Source organism: Callorhinus ursinus, unplaced genomic scaffold, assembly GCF_003265705.2.
Source record: "Callorhinus ursinus isolate GAN/ISIS: 27379988/994484 unplaced genomic scaffold, GSC_fseal_2.0 scaffold6, whole genome shotgun sequence".
NCBI lineage: Eukaryota > Metazoa > Chordata > Mammalia > Carnivora > Otariidae > Callorhinus > Callorhinus ursinus.
In genome coordinates, this window is record NW_027397068.1 from 30,270,015 (window position 1) to 30,294,008 (window position 23,994).

Below are 23,994 nucleotides of genomic sequence, written 5' to 3' on the forward strand. Positions count from 1 at the left end.
GGAAACGCACTTCAGAGAATGGCCAAGTACCTCAGCAATCGCGGTGAACTGCACAGGATCAAAACCACCACGCCATCCCAGCAGTGGCCACCGCCCCCGCCGAACCCCGCCAACCCTTCCTAAGGATCCACCCATGTTCTCTGCTAATCAGTTGTTTAACGCAGCGCGGCACAGCCTTTCCTCACTCCTTTCCCGTTCTCCCCACCCATTCCGCATTCGACCCCAGGTTCCTAATCCCCAGCCGGACCACACAGCGCCGTCTCCCGCCCAGGGAACAGCTCGAAGCTGAACCGCAGCACGGCGGGCAGCTCCCCGCGCTCCCGGCAGGCGGGCCGCCAGCCATCCGCAACTCGGCGGCTGCTGATTGACAGGCGGCCGCAGCAATGAGCCTCAGGGGCGGGATGCTGCGTCACTTCCTGGCCTTTCGGGGTAGATGGGGTATATAAATGCGGTGCTCACGCAGCGCCCTCGCTTCCACAGTATGGCCGGCGACATTAGCTAGCGCTCGCTCTACTCTCTTTAACGGGGAAACAGCGGACTACAAGAGACTGAACTGTATCTGCCTCTATTTCCAACAGACTCACGTTCAACTTTCGCTCACAAAAAAAAAAGCCGGGAAAATTTTATTAATCCTTTTTTTTTAAAAAAAAAGTTAATATAAAATTATAGCAAAAAAAGGAACCTGAACTTTAGTAACACAGCTGGAACAATCCGCAGCGGCGGCGGCAGCGGCGGGAGAAGAGATTTAATTTAGTTGATTTTCTGTGGTTGTTGGTTGTTCGCTAGTCTCACGGTGATGGAAGCTGCACATTTTTTCGAAGGGACCGAGAAGCTACTGGAGGTTTGGTTCTCCAGGCAGCAGCCCGACGCAAACCAAGGATCTGGAGATCTTCGCACCATCCCCAGGTGGGTGCTGGGGGCTGTCGCCGCTTCGAAGGCATCAGCCACGGGCGGGGGCCGGGTTCTCGCAGCCTTCAGGTGGGGGCAGGTCTCCGGTCCGGGCTCGTTTCGGTGGCCGTGGAGGGGGCCCCGGTGCTGGGGGAGGGGGGGAAGCGGCCGCGGCCGCGTCCACGCGGGGCGCGAGCCGGCTCCTCCCGCCGCCGTTGCTGGGCCGGGCGCTGCCCGGGGGGAGGGGAGGAGGCCGGCGCGCCGCGTGCTCAGGTAACGTCTCCCGCGCGGCGTGCGGGGCGGCGGGCGGCGCCACTGGGGGTGGTTTGTGGGCCCGCGCCGTCCGGCTTTCCCCTCCGGAGTTGGCGGTCCGGGGCCCCGGGTGGGGACGTTTTGGGGCCGCGCGGGCTGCCTCCCGGCAGGTGTGGCTCGACAGGCTTAGTCAGGCGCTAATTTGGGCGTGCCCGTCTCGGAGAGCGGGGAGGGAGGGAGCGAGTCTGAAGCCGGGCTCCTCTCCGCGTGCTGCGGGAGGAGGGGGCTCTCCCGGTCTCGGACGGAGGGTCTGGCGCGCAGGCCTCCCGCCCGCGGTCCGCGCTGGCAGCATGTGGCGCCCGGGCGGCGGGGATTGGGCGGGAGCAGTGTCGCAGTGGCTGGGCCCCACCGCCGCCTTAACGTGCTCTGCACCAAATCCTTTTCGGGGCGGCCCCGGGAGACGGCCGCGGAGCCCACCTTGGCTTGCCCCCCGAGACTTTTGACCTTGGGAGTGAAACCTGTTACCGCGTCGGCGGGTTCCGGGCGAGGTGCGGGGTGCTGGAAGGTTTGACTGCATTTACGGGCTAGAGGCCCGTCCGAGCCAGGACATAATACCTTTAGTGCCTAAGCCTGCAAAGGAATCTGGGGCCCCAGCCTCCCACCCCGGGCAGTCACGCGAGAGGGCTGGGCTGATCGGGCAGAAAAGGAGAGGTCTTGTGGTTTGGGGAAAACTAAGCGCAAAAGCGCAGGCGGTTGCGAAGGTGCTGGGCCTTTCTCCGCGGCGCTCACACCGATAGCCGCCCCTTGCTTTTCGGCGCACAAGTGCGGCGAGTGTGGCGGTGCGGCGGAGGAACCGGCGCGGCTGCCTCATTGAGGCGACGACCAATGAGCTCCGGGGCCCGACAGAGAGCCTGGCCCCAGGGTGTGGGCCAATGGGCGTTTCAGGAATGTAGGCTGCGCTCGCTGCCGTCCCTGACAAAAAGCAACTGGAGAAGGGAATCCAGGCGGACACGTGCTGCCGGGACTTTTAAGGCAGTATATCTATCTTGAAGGATTCTTCTGCTGGAAAGCGTCGTGTTAGCTAAAATGTGACAGGTCTCATTTTTCAAGCTTTGTGCGACACTTAAGATGTCTAAGGTAGCCTTTTACTACGTGCCAGGCTGAGCTTTAAACATTTTATAGTATAGGAAGCAGTTACTTACAAATACGGGGAAGCTTAGTATTTCCTCCATTTCACAAAGGGGAAAACTCCGTGGTGGTGGTGGTGGTGGTGGTATGCGTCTGATGAAACCATTGTGATTAGATAATGTTAGAAAAATCCTGTCAGTGAAGAACTAGTGGGTGAGTCGTATAAGGTGGATAACAAATTGTTTTGTTCTTGCTCTTTAAATGTTTGGAAGCTTTATTTGTAAGCACACATTCTTAATAAAGGAAAGGGTTTTTCCTCCCTCCAAGTTCTTAGGTAAAAATACCAGAATTTAAGCTTGGGCTTTCCTCGTTGAGTTCCCTGAGTCAAAGGGGGGGAGAAAGGCTCATAAAAGGATGGCTTGCTTTCTTTAAATGTCTGAGAACTACTTTTCCTTTGTATTTTCGGCTGCTGAAATTGTTTTGCTCCCTTGGTGTGGCTCTTAAAATGATGGCAAAAGTTAAACCTTCAAGGACAGAATATTCAGTTTTGTTCGTTATTAGTGCCACAGCGTTTTATAGACATTAAACATTAGTTAAAGCACTATTTTGAGAGTTTATATCACATTTCAGCTGTTGGAGATAGAGCAAGGAAGAACTGAAAAATCTTCCATTTAGCTGAAGTCCATTGGCAACCTTGGTAGGAACTTTTCTCTGTGACTTGTCAGGCAAGGATGCACAGGTTAGGTTATTAACTAGGAGGTAAAAATACGTGAAAAATAGTAGATGCTAGGTAAATCATCTAAAATCAGTGGCCTGGCCAGAGGGATCATTGGCTTCTGGTCTTTTGAGGAGTTGGGTGTTAGGGGCTCCAGAGGAGGATTATAATCTAGAAGAGTAATGCATAATGAAATGGTGAAGTAAGTACATTGCCTTGGAATATCTAAATTTGAATTCAGACAGCATTCAATAGCTAGCTGTTTGATATTTCCTCATCTCTAAAATGAAGACAATAGTGTGCACACCTTCATAGGGTCATTGTGAGGATTAAGTGGGTTAATATATGTACAGTATTTAAGAAACTGACACACAGTAACCACTCTAAGTAGTATATCATCTTCTGGGGGGAGTTTTGTTTGTCTTTAAAGACCACACCCCCTTTTTTCAGATTTTATTTACTTGAGAGAGAGCAAGCCAGAGAGAGCTTGAGCAGGGAGGGCAGAGGGAGAAGTGGACTCTGGGCTGAGCAAGGAGCGGGACATGGGGTTCAATCCCAGGACCCAAGATCATGATCTAAGCTGAAGGCAGACGTTTAACCTGCTGGGACACCCAGGCGCCCCTCCTTTTCTCCTTTTTTTAAGCAAACGAGCCTGGGGGAGAAATTGTCAAGATTGTAGTGTAAAAGACTACATGTTAAAGGGTGTCCTAGCAATTCGATGTATTTTTATTCGAGTAGAGAGTTTTAGATAGCATCATTATATTTTTATCATTAAATAATTTATGAATATTTAATGATAAAAATATAAAAGCCAGAAAGTCCTTGCCTCCACACCCCCACTCAGTAATTCTATTAAAATGCAACTAAAGTCATAGAGGACATTAACAGACTGGATTAAAATAAACAAGTAAATAAATTACACTGTTTAAAAAAACAGATAATAACCTAAGGTCATGGAAAGGATTAACTGTGAGAAGGCACAAATGTCCTAAGAGGGCCTTGCTATAGATGCTAGACATTAAAAAAGTTGTTAAGGGAAAATGCCCCCTTGTACTTTTTTCCAGTTACTATCCTACCCTCTCCTCCCAACTTCTAACCACTCTAGATTAGTTTTCCCTGTTTTTGAGCTTTAAATAACATGGAATCATTTAGTGTGAATCATTACATAAGGCCTCTTTTGGTCAGCCTTATGTTTGATGTTTTGTGTCAGTGTACACAATTTTTCATTCTATTGTTAATGGGTATTTGAGTAGATTACAGTTTGCTATTACAAATATATTGCTATGAACACTAATATGTCATTTAGTGAACAGTATGCTTTTCTGTTAATAAACATCTAGGAGTAGAATTGTTAAATCTTAAGGTGTGCATATGTCCAGCATGAGGGTGTTAGTTGCTCCATATCTTCATCCAACACTTGGTATTATCTTTTTAATTTTAGCTATTGTGGGTGTATAAAAGTATGTACTTCCCATCGGACTAATGGAGTTGAGCATCCTTTCATGTCTTAATTCACCTTTTGGATATCTTTTGTGAAATGCCTATTTTGGAATGCCTTTTCAGTTTGTAGGAGTTCTTTATATATTGTGGATGAATTCTAATATGTGTATTACAGATACCTTGCACCCTCAGTGGCTTCCCCTTTCGTTCTATTAGTAATAGCTTTAGAAGCAGAAGTGCATAAGTTTTGTGTTTTGGGGTGTTTTTGTTTTTTTTGTTTTTTAAGATTTTATTTATTTGAGGGGCGCCTGGGTGGCTCAGTCGGTTAAGCGTCTGCCTGCGCCTCAGGTCATGATCCCAGCATCCTGGGATCGAGCTCCGTGCTCAGCAGGGAGCCTGCTTCTCCCTCTGCCTGCCTGCTTGTGATCTCTCTCTCTCTGTCAAATAAATAAAATCTTTAAAAAGAGAAAGATTTTACTTATTTGAGAGAGAGAGAGAGCATGGGGGGTAGGGAGGACACTGCAGAGATGGAGCCGACTCACCGCTGAGCAGAGAGCCTAACATGGGGCTCGATCCTAGGACCCAGGGATCATGACCTGAGAGCTGAAGGCAGAGGCTTAACGAATTGAGCCACCCAGGCGCCCCAGAAGTGCATAGTTTTAATGTAGTCCAGCTTACCAGTATTTTCCCTTTAATGGTTAGCAGGTTGTTTTTTTGTTTTGTTTTTTTGTTTTTGTTTAACCTATACAGGCAACATGGGGCTTGAACTTGATCAAGAGTCTCATGATGCTCTACCAACTGAGCCAGCCAGCTGCCTCTGGTTAGCAGCTTTGCATCCAATTTAAGATATCTTTGCTCATTTTAGATTAATGAAGATGTTCTTTTTTTCCTCCCAAATTTCATTTTGCTTTTCATATTTAGATCTGCATTCCATCTGGAATTTTATTTTTAATACAGTATGAGGGAATACAGTGCACTTGAAGCAAAATTGGCTCATCTTTCCAAGCTTTAACTCCAAGTCAATCTGGAACTTCGCTGTTAAACATTTCCCCACTCTCCTGTAGGCCAGTTAGAAGAATTTACCTCACCTGTAGTCTGAACAAATTACAGAACACTGAGAATCTTTTTACTTGAGGGAGACAAAGGGTACATTATATAGTTTTTGTTGTTTTGAGAGAGTACGAGAGGGGGCAGGAGGGACAGAGGGAGAGTCTTTGTTTTTAAGATTTTATTTATTTGGGTAAGAGGGTGAGGGACAAGCCAACTCCCCACCAAGTGCGGAGCCCAACTCAGGGTTTGATTCCCCAGGACTCCCGAGACCGCAACGGGAGCAGAAGTCAGACGCTTTAACTCACTGAACCACCCAGGCGCCCTGGGGGGAGAGAGAATATTAAGCAGGCAGGCCAGATCTCACAACCCTGAGATCATGACCTGAGCTGAAATCGACTGGGAGTCAGTCGCTTAACTGACCAAGCCACCCAGACACCCCTTTTTGTTCGTGGGTTGTGAGATCGAGCCCACATCGGGCACTAAAAAATAAAAATAAATTTTAAAAATGGAATGTCTTTGTGTGGCTCAGATTGAAGAATACTGGTTAACAATATGTTGAAGAAAAGTTGCAGTCCAGTGTGTACATTAGAAAAAAGGAATAGATGATATGTTCTAAAACAGACCTAATTCACACATTACTTGAATTTGAAATGTAAAAGGGGTGGTATATTAGGTTTAACCTGCAGTTTCTCCAGCAGTTTTTCAGATCTCGAAAGGATCTGAACAGAAATCAGTGATCATATATTAAAAGGTCTTAGGGTTGCTGGACCAAACAAAAGCCTTTTATGTTAAGGAAATGGCAGCTATGGGGAGGAAGTCTGTTAGAAAATAAGAAATTTTGCTGAGAAGAAAGATTTTTGCTTTTGAGTTTATAACCCTGAGCTATTTTTCCTAGTAATGAGGTGGGTTCAGATGGGAAATTGTAGTGGACATGAAGAGAATAAAATATTAACTATGGGAAGGTTAGAGGTGTATTATTTTTGCACGGTTAATGTGAAACCATAAAAACTAGGATCTACAGTGTTTATGTTGAAGGCATTTAGGACTAGTGGGATGTTCTGCTATTTTTCTCCTTCCAATTTTGTAAGATAAAATTTAATTTTTAGTAAAGGATTGGGGGCAATTGCAAAGATTGTAAATCACATCTCAACATTAACTTTCCCAGAACTCCTGTCTGTCTTAACCACATCATTGCACAGTATTGCAGTATCAGTGATTTTACATTGAAGAGGTTTACAACCCATTGCCAAAACCTTTTAGTGTAAATGTTTGTAGTAGAAAAGCTTCATATTGAATTAAGCTTCTCGTTACATTCTTCACAGAAGTTTCAGAAAAGTTTGAACTGCTATCCCTGAAGCACTCTTTATAAAGAAGTATGCATTGAAAGTAATAACTGAATGTAGCAGTAATTATACTCATTGTGATTAAAATTAGTGTATTTTCAGTTGATTTCTTTGAACAAAAGGGGAAGAAGGCTTTTATTTTTCTGGTTATTTGAACTAACTGCCCTAATTCAGGGAAGATATCCAGAATTTCTGGTCAGTCTAGGCTTCGCTAAAGAATGATCTCCTGGGTGGCTCAGTCGTTAAGCGTCTGCCTTCGGCTCAGGTCATGATCCCAGGGTTCTGGGATCGAGCCCCACATGGGGCTCAGGAAGCCTGCTTCTCCCTCTCCCGCTCCCTCTGCTTGTGTTCCCGCTCTCACTATGTCTCTGTCAAATAAATAAAATATTTTTTTAAAAAAGTGATCTCCTGGGGCGCCTGGGTGGCTCAGTCGTTAAGCGTCTGCCTTCGGCTCAGGTCATGATCCCAGGGTTCTGGGATCAAGCCCCGCAATCCGGCTCCCTGCTTGGCGGGAAGCCTGCTTCTCCCACTCCCCCCTGCTTGTGTTCCCTCTCTCGCTATGTCTTTCTCTGCCAAATAAATAAATAAAATCTTTAGGGAAAAAAAAAAAAGTGATCTCCTATTTTAGGATGGTGTTGACCCAAAGACTAATACACTTGGGTAAGGTGTAGAGGCCTGAATGTAGTATGGTAAGGGGAAAGTCTCTAAAACAGATTAGTGTGACTTTTGGGTAAATTACTAGGTAACCCTGAACCCAGTTTTTATTCGCATGGAGGACTTTTAAATGCAAATTTCTAGGCGCCATTTGCTGCATGTCTGACCTAATGGATCTGAGGTTAGGATCCAACTCATCGGGTGATGAGAGTGATACTCTGCTCTGGCAGGTTTCCTCCACCTGCCAGCAGCATTCTGTTCCCTCAGACATTTATTTGTAAAATTGTGACTTAATTTAAGTGGGTAGTGTTGTAAGTATAGTCACACTGTTGATGTCTAGAACTTTTTCTTACAAAACTGAAACTATACCCGTTCATTTCCCCTTTCCTCTTCCTGGAGTCCTTGACAAACATCTTCCTTTAGGATTTTGGCTACTTTAGAAACTTCATAGTACCTCATAAATGGAATCATACAGTATTTGTTCTTCCATAACTGGCTTATTTCACATAGCATAAGGTCCTCAAGATTCATCCATGTTGTATGTATATATCACATTTTATTTAGTAATCCTTTGATGGACATTTAAGTTGCTTCCATCTCCTGACAGTTGTGAACAACAACAAACATGGGTGTGCAAATACCTCCTCCAGACCTTGTTTTGAATTCTTTTGGATATATACCCAGAAGTGGGATTGCTGGATTGGTCATATGGTAATTCTGTCTTTAGGGTTTTGAGGAACTTCCATACTGTTCTCTGTAATGGCTATACCATTACAGCAATGATGCACAAATGTTAAAAATTTCGCCACATCTTTGCCAAAACTTGTTCTCCTTTTTTTTTTTTTTAACTTACAGTAGACATGCTAATGGATGGGAGGTGTTATTTCATGGTTTTGATTGGCATTTCTCTTACTAGTGATGTTGAGCATCTTTGCATATGCTTGTTGGCAGTTTGTATCTTTTTGGAGAACTGTCTGTTCAAATCCTTTTGTCAGTTTTTTAATTGGGCTAATTTATTTAGTTTTTTTTTTATAAGTGTTCTCTGTACCCAATGTGGGACTCGAACTCACAACCCCATTTGAAGAGTCCCACACTCCACTGACTGAGCCAGCCAGGTGCCCCGTTGGGTTATTTGGTTTTGCCCTTGGGGAAGTTCCTTATATAATCTGGATATTTACCTTTTATCACCTATATGATTTTGCAAGTATTTTCTCCTGTTGAGTACTTTCCTATGATGTGCAAAAGTTAAGATATGATGTAGCTCCATCTGTCTTTTACCTTTGTTGGCTGTGCTTTTTGTGTCATATCAAGAAAGCATTGCCAGACCCAGTGTCCTGAAGCTTACCCCTATGTTTTCTAGAACTTTTGTAGTTTAGGTCTTAATTTTGGTCTTTAACCTATTATTAATGAATTTTTGTAGATGGTGTAAGGTGAGGATCCAACTTCATTCTTTTGTGTGGACACCCAGTTTTCCCAGCACTGTTTGATGGCTCCCTCCCCCAATTTTGTAGTCTTGGCACTTTTGTTGAAGGTCATTTGACCTATGGCATTTCTTTTTACATACAATATTTAAAAAATGTAGTCCATTGTCCATTTTGGGTTTTGTTGAATCAGATGACCTAGAAGTCTGTCATTTTACTTGTGTCTTTTCCCTTGTAGATGCTCCAACTTGTTCTGTTTTTATTAAACCACAGATTCTTAAGAAAAAAGAAAAAACTTCAAATATAATATACCATTAATGTTTTGCTTTCTGGCATGGTGACCTAATACTTAATCCATGTACTATTACTAGTAAAGAGCATCCTATTTTGGGGGAATACTAACCATGATCTGGGTGTGAGTAAGATCCAATAAAGCTTTATTTACAAAAGGAGGCTTATTTTCCTGGAAGAAATGTGATAAAATAACTTGCTGAAATTCTCAGCTGTTTTTGGTGTTAATTTTTCACCTTTCTCTTTATATACATAATATAGCATTGTATTGGCTTTTTTAGTTTTCTCTCACATCTTGCCCCTTGATTTATTATTTTTCTGAGCCTGTTGGCTCTCCTAAGGTGGTCTTTTTGGTTGATCATTTAGCTATGTGGGTTTGTTTGGTTTTTTTTTTTTAAGATTTTATTTTCATTTATTTGACAGACAGCAAAAGAGGGAACACAAGCAGAGGGAGTGTGAGAGGGAGAAGCAGGCTTGCCGCTGAGCAGGGAGCCCGATGCAGGGCTTGATCCCAGGACACTGAGCCGAAGGCAGACGCTTAATGACTGAGCTACCCAGGCGCCCCATCATTTAGCTATGTTTTAAGGTGTTTTAAATAACTGCATTCTTTCATACTATGACTTTGAAAAAATACTAGAGGGTTTCTTTTAGGGGAGGAAGTTTGGTTGCAAAATTTATTAACTAATGGTGAATGAGTGCAAGAGCATTTTGGTTTCTCTCAAGATAGAACAAGCACACTCTGCTGTCTCTTGTGTTTACTAAAAACCTTGGGCAGAATGCATGGAACAGCTGAGGACTTTGAAAAATAAATGTTAGCAGGTGAATTGAAGAAGGGAACCATAACTCAAAATACCACTGAAACAACTGTGATTCCGTTTTGTTGTTGTTGTTGTTTTCCTTTGGTTATCCCTTGGGGTGGTCTGAAAAGCTGCCAGAAGCTGGTAACTGCACACTAGGTGCAGACAAAAAGACTTCCAAGAGAGGTCTTTTTCTGGGCTGCGGAGAAGGAAAGGGAGCCGGGTTCTTTGAGTCAGAGAGAGTAGGGAAAATCCCTGTTCTGTTTTTGTATTGCTTTGCTTTTTGTGTGTGTTCTGCCCTAGGCAGTCCTGTAACAGTTGTGGTGGCCGGACAGATGCCTAACACTCTAGGTGCAGGAGGGAGACCTCCCTTTTTGACCTGAGGAATGTGGTCCCAAGAGTGAAGAGCATTGTGGCTATTCCTATTGCTCTTTTCCCTTTTTGTCGTCTACCCATTTGGCCACAGAGGGACAGATAGTCACAGGCAGCCTGCTGCAGGTGGACAAACTAAAGCCTTGGCTTTTTAGCCAGAGAACCCAAGAATTGGGCCCCCCCCAAACCAGAAGTTGTCAGCAAGATTATGGGAAGGAGAGAGGTGAAGAAAGTGATCCCATAAAGGTTTATATAAATACCACTGAGCTGCTCCTGTATAGATCTGATCATAAACGGTATATCAAAGGCTTTGAAAACTGATAGATCACCGCCCAGTTCCAGTCTGGCCACTGGGCGACTTGAAGGCAGGACAAATTTGAATACCATGGCAAGGGCTTTCATAACTAAACTGAAACCATAACATAACCCAGAGAAGCTGGATAAAAACTTGAAGACTGAACTTAACCCTTTTTTTTTTTTTAAGATTTTATTTATTTGACAGAGACACAGTGAGAGAGGGAACCACAAGCAGGAGAAGTGGGAGAGGGAGAAGCAGGCTTCCGGCAGAGCAGGGAGCTCGATGTGGGGCTCGATCCCAGGACCTTGAGATCATGACCTGAGCCGAAGGCAGACGCTTAACAACTGAGCCACCCAGGCGTCCCTGAACTTAACCATTTTAATTGCCTGCTAAAACAGTTTTAAAAATCAACATGCTCCATAGGATTTAAACAAGATTTAAAATTATATAACATGACCAAAATGTTCAGGATGCGATCATAAATTGCTCAACTTATGAATGGGAAATTCAAAGCATCCCTCAAAGAAAAAAGACAACCTCAAGGTGGTGCAGATCAAGCTTTACAGACAGCTGTCATAACCATTCTATAAGAAAAGTGAACACTCTTAAAAGGAAAAGACAAGATCTTAGAGAAATAGAAGATGGAACTTAAAAATACAACCGGAAAATAATTTCTGGAATAAAAAGTTTCCTGGGTGGGCTCTAGTAGATTGGAGATGACAGAGTAAGTGAACCTGAAGATAGATCGGTTAGGAATTATCCATTCTGGACGCAGAAAAAAGATTGGGGGCAGCAAATGTCACACAGGTCCCAAACAGTAAAGGAGTATGTAACAATTCTAGATTTGAAAATTTTAAGGCTTTATGGGGAACCTGGCTGGCTCGGTTGGTAGAGCATGTGACTTTTGATCTTGGGTGTAGGTTCGAGCCCCACTTGGGCATAGAGATTACAATTAAAAATAAAAAACAAATTTTGGGGCACCTGGATGACTCAGTCGTTAAGCATCTGCCTTTGGCTCAGATCATGGTCCCAGGGTCCTGGGATCAAGCCCCACATGGGGCTCCCTGCTCGGCAGGAAGCCTGCTTCTCCCTCAGCCACTCCCCCTGCTTGTGTTCCGTCTCTCTCAGTCAAATAAATAAAAAAATTTTTTTTTTATTTTAAGGCTGTTATTTTCCCAAATGTCCATAAGATTGAATCAGGATAATTTTTGCCAGATTCAACAAATAATTGAGGATCTCTTACGAACTGGGCTAGGCACTGGAGATAAAAACAAAACACAAACTCCCTAACTATATGGAATGTCTAGTGGGATTTGCATGAATACCAGAATAGCCACACAAATAAAATGCTTTGGTAAGCTTTCTGAGTATTAAAACTTTTTCATGAAAAGATCTTTGATCTGGTGGGAATAGTGAGGTGACTTGAGGTAGAAGAAGGTGCTGAGGACAGGGTACGGTGAAATCCATTCCAGCAGTACTCAGAACAAAGTTTACATGTGTTGTCCAGCATAATTATAATGCTCTCTTACACTCTCATGTGGCTTGATTTGGGTGAATAAATTTATGGTGCCCTATTTCTAGGGAGAAAATGGTTGGTGGAAAAGTCCCATGTGACTGGAATACAGGAAATGGGGATAGAGCTAGTTACCTATATATTTGTCGGTGTGTGTTTTTTTTATTTCAGCTGCTCTTCTGATTCATTGTCTTTATATTATAAAATTTGAGTCAGATGAAAAGAGGGATGCCAGGAGACCTGAAGATTAGATAATTATTCAATGGGAGTAAAAAAGGATCTCTCTGAAATGAGGTACTATTGGGGTAGAGTAACTATACTGAAAATAAAGAATAAAGGCTCATAATGAGATAGATCCTTAGCCCTTTATCTTTTGCCTACCAGAAATCTTCATGTTCTCTAGGCAAGAGAATGGAATATTTGGATAAATCTGACCTGCCCAGGAAAGAACTTTAAAAAAAAAAAAAAATAGTTGCCCAGTGAAACCCCCCACAGTGCCCTGTATAGAGGCCCATAGTAAACAAGCCCCATCCATGTGTATAGACTTTCTGACTTAGCTAAGTCTTAGTACCCTAATCTTGGCCAAGAATCACTCAAAAGAAATGTTGAAAGGAAACAGTTGGGGGAACATTTGAAGATAAATTAATGCATAAAAAACCAAAGCAGGGACGCCTGGGTGGCTCAGTCGTTAGGCGTCTGCATTCAGCTCGGGTCATGATCCCAGGGTTCTGGGATCAAGTCCTGCATCTGGCTCTGCTCAGCAGGGAGCCTACTTCTCCCTCTGCCTGCCCTCCCCCTGTTTGTGCTCTCTCTCTCTCTTTCTGTCAAAATCTTTAAAAAAAAAAAAAAAAGGGGGGGAGGGACGCCTGAGTGGCTCAGTCAGTTAAGCGGCTGCCCTTGGCTCAGGTCATGATCCCAGCGTACTGGGATCGAGTCCCCCATCAGGCTCCTTGCTATGCGGGGAGCCTGCTTCTCCCTCAAGAAAGAAAAAGTCACAGAGCATGATTAAAAGTCTTAATATACTGTTAACACTGCTGTATGATACGTGAAAATTAAGAGAAAATACCAAGATTTCTCATAGTGGAAAGGTTTGTTTTCTTTTTTTTCTTTTTTTTTTTTATTGTATATGTGAGATGCTAACTAAACTTTTCTGTGGTAATCATTCCACAAATGTGTAAGTACAAACCCATTATGCTTAAACTTTCAGTGATGTCAATTATCTCAAAATGGGGTGACAGAGTCTGTATGAATAGTGAATATAACTGAGGAGGTAGTGTGTTCTGTGGGTGGAAAAGAATATTTGCAAGAGTGCTGAATTCTAGTGGGGAGTTATTAGGTAGGATCTGAATTAGATAAGCTCTAAAGAGAGACTCCTGTGCTGCAGAATTTTACTTAATGCCTCTTATAGTGGGTATTTTTATTATTTACCTATGTATCCAGTGCTTGAATTCTTACCATCAAGTACATAAATTTATTTGAGAGAGAGCACGAGCGGGGGTGGGGGGGGAGGTTCAGAGGGAGAAGCAGACTCCCCTCGATCCTGGGACTCCAGGATCATGACCTGAAACGAAGGTAGTCGCTAAACCCAACTGAGCCACCCAGGCACCCCAGCAATAGCTTCTTTTAGAGCCCCATTACTCCTTTTTGCATTAAAGCATATTATTTGTGGAATTGAACTACAATGGGTCCTGAAATGTTCATAACATCAGTGAACTTTTGAGCCTTAGAAATAAAAAAGCCCGAGCTATTGCATGACCACCTACAATAAGAGGATTAAAATGGGCGCCTGGGTGGCTCAGTCGTTAAGCGTCTGCCTTTGGCTCAGGTCATGATTCCAGGTCCTGGGATCGAGCCCCACATCGGGCTCCCTGCGCAGCCGGAAGCCTGCTTCTCCCTCTCCCACTGCTTGTATTCCCTCTTTCGCTGTGTCTGTCTTTGTCAAATAAATAAATAAAATCTTAAAAAAAAAAAGGATTAAAATGATCAGTTTGTGTTGCTCAGAACTGGGTCTCAATTTTAACTTTTTCTTCTTAAACAACAAATTGTACCATTTCAAAATTTTGAAACAAACTGCCAAGATATGGCGAGTCTAATAAGTATTTTTTCTTTATATAAACAGTTGTTGGCACCTTTTTGAAAGAAAGCTAATTGTTAGCTTTTTAAAAAAATTCCTTCACGGGGCGCCTGGGTGGTTCAGTCTGTTAAGCATCTTGTTTTTTTTGGCTTAGTTCATGAGCTCAGGGTTGTGAGATCGAGCCCTATGTCAGGCTCCACACAGCAGAGAGTCTGCTTCAGATTCATCCTCTTTCTCTTTCTCTCCTTCTCCTCCCACTCCCCCTCTAAATCTTTTAAAGATTTATTTATTTGACAGAGAGCAGGGGGAGCGAACTGGAGAGGGAGAAGCAGGCTCCGTGCTGAGCAGGGAGTCCAACATGGGGCTCGATCCCAGGACCCTGGAATCATGACCTGTGCCAAAGGCAGACACTTAACCTACTGAGCCACCCACCCAGGTGCCCCAAAAATAAAAATAAATTTTAAAAAACACCTTGGTAAAGTTACAGGCAAATAGGTTCTATAATCATTAGCAAGCCTAGGGCACCTGAGTGGCTCAGTTGGTTAAGCGACTGCCTTCGGCTCAGGTCATGATCCTGGAGTCCCGCATCAGCCTCCCTGCTGAGCAGGGAGTCTGCTTCTCTTTCTGACCCCCCCCCCCCCGGTTCTCGGTGCGCGCGTTCTGTCTCTCTCTCTCTCTAAGAAATAAAATCTTAAAATCATTAGCAAGCCTAACTCATTTAGGTTTTTTCAGGTAGGTCTCAGTACTGTTCAATTTAATTTACCCAATGTAGGAATTACTGCCTTCTGTGATTGGTCATATAATTTCTTTTGGAAAATGATGAAACAGGCACAAAATGCTAGCAGGATTGACTGGTACTATGCTTGTGGGTTTTTGGTTTTAAGATTTTTTTTTTTTTTAAGTTCTCTCTATACCCAACATGGGACTTGAATTCACAACCCTGAGATTGAGTGTTCAGTGCTCTACTGGCTGAACCAGCCAGGTGCCCCGTGCTTGATTTGTAGTACAAAAGAATAAAACATAACCTGTTTTTGTGCTGGCTGTGCTATTGAGGATTTCTTTTACAGAGTCTTAATTGGATAAGAAAACCATAATATGCCATTTTCTTGGGTTTACAGGAATGATCTGTCACATTAAGAGCCTTAAAAACATTTCTAGACTTTAATCCAGTAATTACAAGCTTGTCCTGTGGAATTGTTTTATGTATTTCTGTTTGTAGTGGGCACACTAAAGAGGAAGTACTTCTTAGGACTCAATCAGATAAAATTAAAACCAATTTTTTTTATTAGAGATTATTTTTCTTTTAAATTTATTTATTTGACAGAGACACAGTGAGAGGGAACACAAGCAGGGGGGGTGGGAGAGGGAGAAGCAGCCCGATGTGGGGCTCGATCCCAGGACCCTGGGATCATGACCTGAGCCGAAGGCAGACGCTTAACAACTGAGCCACCCAGGTGCCCCAAAACCAATTTCTTTAGTTATGTCCATTTGACTTCATTTTGCTGTCTGTTGCCTGTACTACAGACTTTTTACTTTGTTGAAATGTGCATTTTTTTATCCTATTAAAGAGTTGCATAATGTTCCCCCAAAGTCTTACGGTCGAATTGTCAACAAAAGCCGTGTTTCAAGTTTCTGATGCTTCTAGACTTGAGACACCACTAGGTATTATGATTAGCTGCTAATTTGATAGAAAATAGTATCTAAACAGTATAAGAGTTTCCAGCTTACTAACAGTTTGGCCTTTAAATCTTTTTGCCGATCTAATCGGTGAAGGAAGTGATGCTTTTTAAATTGTAATTCCTCCAGTAGGATTAAAAATCTAAGAATTTGATAGGCAATGGGGCTCCTGGGTGGCTCAATCAGTTAAGTATCTGCCTTTGGCTTAGATCATGATCCCAGAGTCCTGGGATCAAGGCCTGTGTCAGGCTTTCTGCTCAGTGGGGAGCCTGCATCTCCCTCTCCCTCTGCAGCTCTCCCTGCTTATGTTCTCTCTCTGTCAAGTAAGTGAATAAAATCTTTAAAAAAAAAAAAAAAATTGATAGGCAAACATCTCGTTTTGACTTAATTTCTTCACTTGCTTGTTGGTGAAAGGTAATGATTTTCCTTGGTTTATGGGCCTTTTAATTATCTCTGTGCATGGCTTATTCATTTCATTATTTGTTTTTTCTTAGTAAATTGCAAATAGCTTATAATTTCCAGTTTTCCAGTTTGCTCTTTGTTACTTGGTGGATATGTCAATATAGATAGGCTTTTGAAATAAAACTAAATGTTACCCAGAAACTGGAACAAAAATGTGACAGCAAATACAAAATACATGGTGTAAATTGTGTTAGAACACCAAAGTGTAAGAGCTTTATAATTTTTATCCAAGTAGGCAAGTACTGTTATGACTTAATCGTCTTTTTTGTTGTTGAATAATAGATCTGAGTGGGACATACTTCTGAAGGATGTGCAATGTTCAATCATAAGTGTGACAAAAACTGACAAGCAGGAAGCTTATGTACTCAGGTAAGTCCTGCAGAAACAATTGTTTGCTACCTGATTTTAGTCTGAATCATTCTTTACATGGGAATAGCAAATTGTTCTCTGGATCTTAGTACTATAATCATTTTTTCCTTATTTTGAGAAATAATGGTATAAAATATTTAAGTGTCCCTTTGCAGTATATAGGAGAAGAAAGCCATTCAACATGTTTATAGGTACAAAGCTAATTTATCCAATAAAAACATTAGTTTCTTTTCTTTTCTTTTCTTTTCTTTTCTTTTCTTTTTTAATTTTATTTATCTGAGAGAGAGCCCAAACGGGTGGGGGGAGAGGGAGAAGCAGACTCCCTGCCGAGCAGGGAGCCAGACACATGGCTCGGTCCCAGCACCCTGAGATCATGACCTGAGCAGAAGGCAGGTACTTAACCGAATGAGCCACCCAGGTGCCCCAATAAAAACATTAGTTTCTTATGTACTATAATGGACCTTGTGGTTACTGGATTGAACAAGGTGCATAAGGTGCCTGGTTTTTACTAAGCTTATGTTTGGCATATACAGATGTTTATTGAATGCTTATGTGTCAGGCCCTAGGAATATAATGGTGAGTAAAAATAAATTCCTTTCCTCGTGGACTTTATTATCTAGTAAAAGAAGTAATGAGATGTTTACAGAAATACATGTGAGAGTGGTTGGTACAAGCTGAAGTAAAGTATGACTTCAGTAAGGTAGGTGAGGTGAGGAGGAAAGTTTAGAAGTAGATGGGGGTTAATAGCCAAATTATACATGGTAAATAATCTAGTAATAGATTAATTGCATCTCAGTAATACAGAAACATTATAACCTTGTGACTTTTTTCAAATGCAGTGAGAGTAGCATGTTTGTCTCCAAGAGACGTTTCATTTTGAAGACATGTGGTACCACCCTCTTGCTGAAAGCACTGGTTCCCCTGTTGAAACTTGCTAGGGATTACAGTGGGTTTGATTCGATTCAAGTAAGTAATCAAACATTTAATCCTTTTTTTTTCCAGGCAAACATTAGGGCTCTGTGTTATGCATATGCCTAGTAAATAAATTTGTGTGTTTAATGCTTAGTTGTGGTAGGTAATCACTGACTCTTGAAACTGAATGTACACATGTTCTCAGATTGTTGCTTCCATGCCTATTTAAAAGCTCAGATCTGAAATTACTGCTCCAGAAATAATGTACCTTGTTTCTACAGTTGTGACCCATCAGGAGTAGAATGGGTATTTTTTAGTTTCCAGAAACTCACAGTAGTGATTTGCATTCCTAAGGCCTTCTTGAGATTCTTCTCCACAACTTGAAGTTGCTCTGTGTAACACTACCTCATGCATTTTGGTCTGGAATCTTGCTCTGACACAGTGGCCTTCATTTTTTTATTGGCCAGCAAAAGATCACTTACATTTTAAACATTTAAAGGGAAAAAACATGTTAAGGTGCATTGGAGAAAATATTTATAGATTTGATTTTGATATACGTATTCAGAAAATAGTTGACTATGAAAGGTGATAAAATCCTACGTATAAAGTTATCTGTCTTTTTCAGAGCTTCTTTTATTCTCGTAAGAATTTCATGAAGCCTTCTCACCAAGGGTACCCACACCGGAATTTCCAGGAAGAAATAGAGTTTCTTAATGCAATTTTCCCAAGTAAGTTTAAATAGACTTGAAACCCATTTCCTTAGAGGGTCTGTCCTTTCAGAGATATTTTTATATATGTGAAAGCAATTATGATGCATTATATAGTTAAGATAAAAGTATCAGTAAAGTTGATGACAAATTTTAGAGTGTGCATGCACATCAGGTCAGTGCTGTCGAAAAGATGGGAAAAGAAAATGAATTGATCACTTCCCAGAGGGAGAGATCATCTTTGTTTAGCCAGTTGCCCTAATTTATATCTTAGTGGTTGTTCCCTCATCCAGAAGAATGCATGGTCCTTCACGTACCCATGCTAAGATCCTGGTCCATGTTACAAAACTCTGGCCTGGCATTCTTCTATTCAGGAATTGAGCTGGCTTAAAAATGATAAACACAGATCATAATGTCACTTCAAATACATTGGCAAGATTTTCTTCCATTTACTAAGCTTTTATTTATAGACCTTCCTTTTTGAGTTTCAAGGTCAGGGAACTAAAGGTTATCTAATTAACACCCTTATATCGTAGATGTGGCTGAAAACCTAGGATGATTTTACTAACTTGACACAAAAGCACTCCAGGCATGATTTAAGATTTCCACCGCCTCCTCCCTCACAGGCATGATTTGACAAGAAAGTCCGATTTTTTTATCCTATTCTTATCTACTAATATGAAATTATACCAGGCTGTATCAGTGCTGAGTATAATTTAGTGTAAATATCTCCCAGTTAATTTACTGTGTTGAGTGAGGCTTTGGAACAAAAATATGGAAAGAATGTATTACATAAAATGACTTGTACGTACTTGGGAATGTAGATAAATGGGTGATCAAATTCCATTCCTTAATGGAGTCTTAGGGGAGAGTGAGCCATGGTTTTCTCAGCACTCAGAGTAACTCACTAGTTGAAATATATCTCTAAATGACAGTAAAATATTTTTAGTAAAATATTTAGGGGATGACGGAGGGCATCCTGCCTACTTGTGAACTCACTTCCCTTCACCGATAACATTTCTGATAGGAGGCAAGCACTAACACCCTAACCATTAGAAGGATGGGGGCAAAGCTACCAAATGGAGGTGTTAAATTTACTTTACATTCTCTCCTCCCTCAACAGATGGAGCAGCATATTGTATGGGACGTATGAATTCTGACTGTTGGTATGTTGAACACAGTTTTATGGATTTTTTTTTTTTTTGGTCTTTATAGGATTTATTTTAAATTGCCATTTATCATTTTTAGAAACTACTTTTTACTTTTGTATAGGTACTTGTATACTTTGGATTTCCCAGAGACTCGGGTAATCAGTCAGCCAGATCAAACCCTGGAAATTCTGATGAGTGAGCTTGACCCAGCAGTTATGGACCAGTTCTACATGAAAGATGGTGTTACTGCAAAGGATGTCACTCGTGTAAGCGGTTTCAAGAATGATTCTTGATTATTCTTGGGAACTAAATATTTTAACTCATTCTCAGTTTATTTTTCAAATTTGTATGTAATTCAGTCTTTCCCTTTTCCCAGGAGAGTGGAATTCGTGACCTGATACCAGGTTCTGTCATTGATGCCACACTTTTCAATCCTTGTGGGTATTCAATGAATGGAATGAAATCGGATGTAAGTGATATTTTGCTTAATAATTACTAAATATTTAAGTGTCCCCATTCCATTACTAACATAAACCTATTTCTTTAAGGGAACTTATTGGACTATTCACATCACTCCAGAACCAGAATTTTCTTATGTTAGCTTTGAAACAAACTTAAGTCAGACCTCCTATGATGACCTGATCAGGAAAGTTGTGGAAGTCTTCAAGCCAGGAAAATTTGTGACCACCCTGTTTGTAAATCAGGTAATTTGTCTTATTATTGACAATAAAATCTTACAGGAAATAAGGATAGTGAGTTGTGTCATAAAATGTATTCTAAGATGGCAGGTATCAGTCAGATATCTAAAAGTACTACTGTTAAGGTTACTGGTAGAGGAGATGCTTTGTATCTTTGATTAGACTTGGTTGTTGCTTTCTATCTAGCCCAAATGATGGGTTCCTTCTGTCCTGTTTTCCCTGTGGACAGATGGGCAGGTGGGGGAACAATGTAGGATGTCTCACTCCATCTACCCATGAGACAGCTAAAATATTCAAATGCCACAGTTCTTCAGACAGTAGTCTTAAATACTTTTAAGTGACTTTTGTTTGAAAATACTTTTTCAGATTTGAAACACTAATGCTCTATTTAAAATTTTTCCCCAGAGTTCTAAATGTCGCACAGTGCTTTCTTCACCCCAGAAGATTGAAGGCTTTAAACGTCTTGATTGCCAGAGCGCTATGTTCAATGATTACAATTTTGTTTTTACCAGTTTTGCTAAGAAGCAGCAACAACAGCAGAGTTGATTAATAAAAATGAAGAAAAAACGCAAAAAGAGAACACACATAGAAGGAGGTGGTGGCTGCTTTTTAGATATTGATATCGGGGGCCATGCTTTCCATAACCACCACCTTGTAGCTGCAGAAAGCCCTAGATGTAATGATAGTGTAATCATTTTGAATTGTATGCATTATTATATCAAGGAGTTAGATATCTTGCATGAATGCTCTCTTCTGTGTTTAGGTATCCTATGCCACTCTTGCTGTGAAATTGAAGTGCATGTAGAAAAAAACTTTTACTATATGAAACTTTACAACACTTGTGAAAACAATTCAATTTGGTTTACGCACAGTGTAATATTTCTCCAGGTATCATCCAAAATTCCCCACAGACAAGGCTTTCGTCCTCATTAGGTGTTGGCCTCAGCCTAATCATCTGGGACTGTTCTATTAAATTGCTGCCAGGATTTTACATCCAGTTACCTCCACTTTCTAGAACATACTCTCTACTAATATTACTGAAACCAGTTTCTACTTCATACAGATGTTTTTTGCAACAGCAATTAAAGTTTATCTTCCATGAGTCAAGTCCTCTTAAGAAAATGATTGCAGTTATCCATTTTGTGTATCACTATTTTAACATTATTGCTTCCTGTAACTGTACTTCCTTTAATTGATTTTGTTCCTCACCATGGTGTCTTGCCTCCCAACCCCCACCTCAATAAAGCAATACACTGTTACACTGTGGGTTTATACTAATCTTACACCCGGGAGGGGGAAGGGAGAGTGGACCCTGGGCTTAATTTTCTTTTTAAGGTCAAGGGAGTTTGGCCTCCTTTTATATTGACATGGGCTCTTTTGGGAGATAGTGACAAAAGTAAACCTGTTGTTGATTAGCAAGGAAGACATATTTATATTAGGGTATACTGGCAGAACTGTTCCAGAAACTATGCCATTCTGTGTTCCCATTAAATGAGATTAGCTTCTCAGTAGTACCATGCCTTTAGTAATTTGATAAGTAGTTATATAAAAATTTTTATCACTTAAGTTTATTAGCAAGGAAATTAAGATAAAGGTATTTACAGGATTTAATAAGTCAGCTCAGATGATTCACCTTAACTTTTATTTAGCAGCTATCTCCAATCATTTTCATTCATAATATACCATAAACTTGGGTTGAAAATGGAGTCTTGTCTTTGTCATCTTGTGACTTAAAGTTCTTTGACTTTGTATTGCATTATGATAGTGTTCTGACTTGAACTGTTTCTCTTCCTGGTGTTCCTTTCACCATGATTTCATAGCATCAAGTGAAACTTCCCAGAATGAGAACTGTTCAGGTTATTCAGACATACACAATGAAGCAGAATGCTATCCATAAGACAAAATTCCAAACTGGTCAATGGGAAATGACTAGAAATACAGGCTTTGAGGAGTTGGCATCTTTTAGCTATATTTGCAAATACGAGATTAAGCAGCTGAGAAAACAAGAGTTGACTAAATTTTTTATATTCTTGTCCTCACAAAATTTTTTTTCTTTCTGGATTGACGCAGTGATGTTTTTGTTCCTTCCGTATTTATAAATGAAACACTTTTTTTTAGTGTTTCTAAACATAAAATCTACTTGGTTTGAAATCAAGTGGTTGGAACACAAATTTTGACTTTTATTTTAAGCATGTTGATTCAAAGTTTCATTGAAGAAACTTTCAGTCAATGGATCAAGTTTGATTCTGTAATTAGCACACAGTACCTAATGTTTCGGTACTGTTTTGAGGACCAATGCTCAAAGTGGATTTTGTTCTTGAACAGTGTCCCAGTAGATTTGATGACATTTTTTGGCTTGAGGTCTGATTTTTTTTTTCTCCTAATAGATAAAGATTTCTATCTAATATTGAAAAACTGCACAAATTTGTATGGAATAAAGCCTAGAAAAATTAAAACTACAGATTAAATAGTAATTGAAATTAATCCTAGTGTGTATGATAGAGGAGGGAAAATCTTGGTGCCATTATTTCTCTCTTCATGGTGTTGGACTTAAATCAGTTGAAATGTATTTCTGTACCACAATTTAAGCTTCAATAAAAGTTTGCTTAATTCATTGTCCAGTGACATTCAGAAAGTTTTCTGTTGATGTCTAGTATTTGGTCATGTATACTATTTAAAAAATGTATCTACAAATTTTTGTGATTTGAGGAAATTTATATTTGGTTATTTCCTAACATTTGGGAGAATAATCATGAAGACGTGACATCTTTAAGCTCCTGGGAGAATAATTTATACTCAGATTTAAGCATTTTTTGTTAGTGGCTTCATAACTGAAGCTTAAAAGAAATAGCTGGGTTATATATGTGTACTGGATATCAAAGAGGAAAGGTAAGTAGTAAGAAAAAGTATGTTTGTGAGTTTGGATTTAAGTCAAAAGTTTGAAGGTAAAATGTTCCAGCCTTTATTGTAGAATAGGCTCATTCTGGTTGTGTGGGGAGGAACAAGTTGTAAACATCCTTTATTTCATTCACTGTTATTTCTGTTACTAGAACAGAGTTATAACCTTGATCATTTTTGCCATGTTAGGTACATGTCTCATCATTTATTTGACAAAATTTCAGTTCTTCAGTCTCATGTCTACAATAATCTGAAAATTGGAATCTTATAAAATGTATATTCATACCTTTCTCAGAAAAAGCATATTAAAGAATTTTTTTTTCTAAGACATGAATGAAAAAAGGATGGATCCTAGAAAAGTAAAATGTTAACAGCATGATACCATCAACACCAGGTTCTTTTACAGGAACAGGTAAGTGATGGAGATTCAGACACATAGTTGCAGGTGTGGTATTTACACTATGAAAGGTACAGGACTTTACTTTCATTTTCCTAACCAAATAACTCACCAATTCCTGACTCCCCATCTTCAAACTTGATGTTTTCTTACCCCCTTTTATTCCTGTTAAAATGGAAACTGTTCTTTGGATTCCATCCCTTCTACCTTGAGAGACTTTGTAACAGCTTTCTGCAGGGATTAGCTAGGACCCCAGAAAATAGATGAGATTTGTAATTAAACATTTTACTTGGAGAATCTTCAAATATACAAAAGTAAAACAAAATAGTACATTGAATCTTCATATCCTACCTTAAACTATCCTCAGTTCTGCTCTGGTACATATCTACTACACATCTTTTTAGGGAAGATTTACAAAGTTGAAATATGCAAATCTTAACTATAGTTCTCAAAAGTGAATACACTTTTAGCCCACAGCCATATTGGG

At 40.8% G+C, this 23,994-nt stretch overlaps 1 protein-coding gene across 1 annotated transcript; it reads left to right on the forward strand.

Annotated features, from left to right (window-relative positions):
* Nucleotides 1–463: 463 nt before the first annotated feature.
* AMD1 (adenosylmethionine decarboxylase 1) lies at nucleotides 464–22,847 on the forward strand. Its single transcript, XM_025864113.2, has 9 exons — nucleotides 464–906; nucleotides 16,658–16,744; nucleotides 17,584–17,710; nucleotides 18,282–18,384; nucleotides 19,487–19,529; nucleotides 19,636–19,780; nucleotides 19,891–19,983; nucleotides 20,063–20,218; nucleotides 20,618–22,847. Exons 1-9 carry the CDS (start codon nucleotides 797–799, stop codon nucleotides 20,756–20,758), a joined length of 1,005 nt encoding a protein of 334 aa, XP_025719898.1. The 5' UTR covers nucleotides 464–796; the 3' UTR covers nucleotides 20,759–22,847.
* Nucleotides 22,848–23,994: the final 1,147 nt, after the last annotated feature.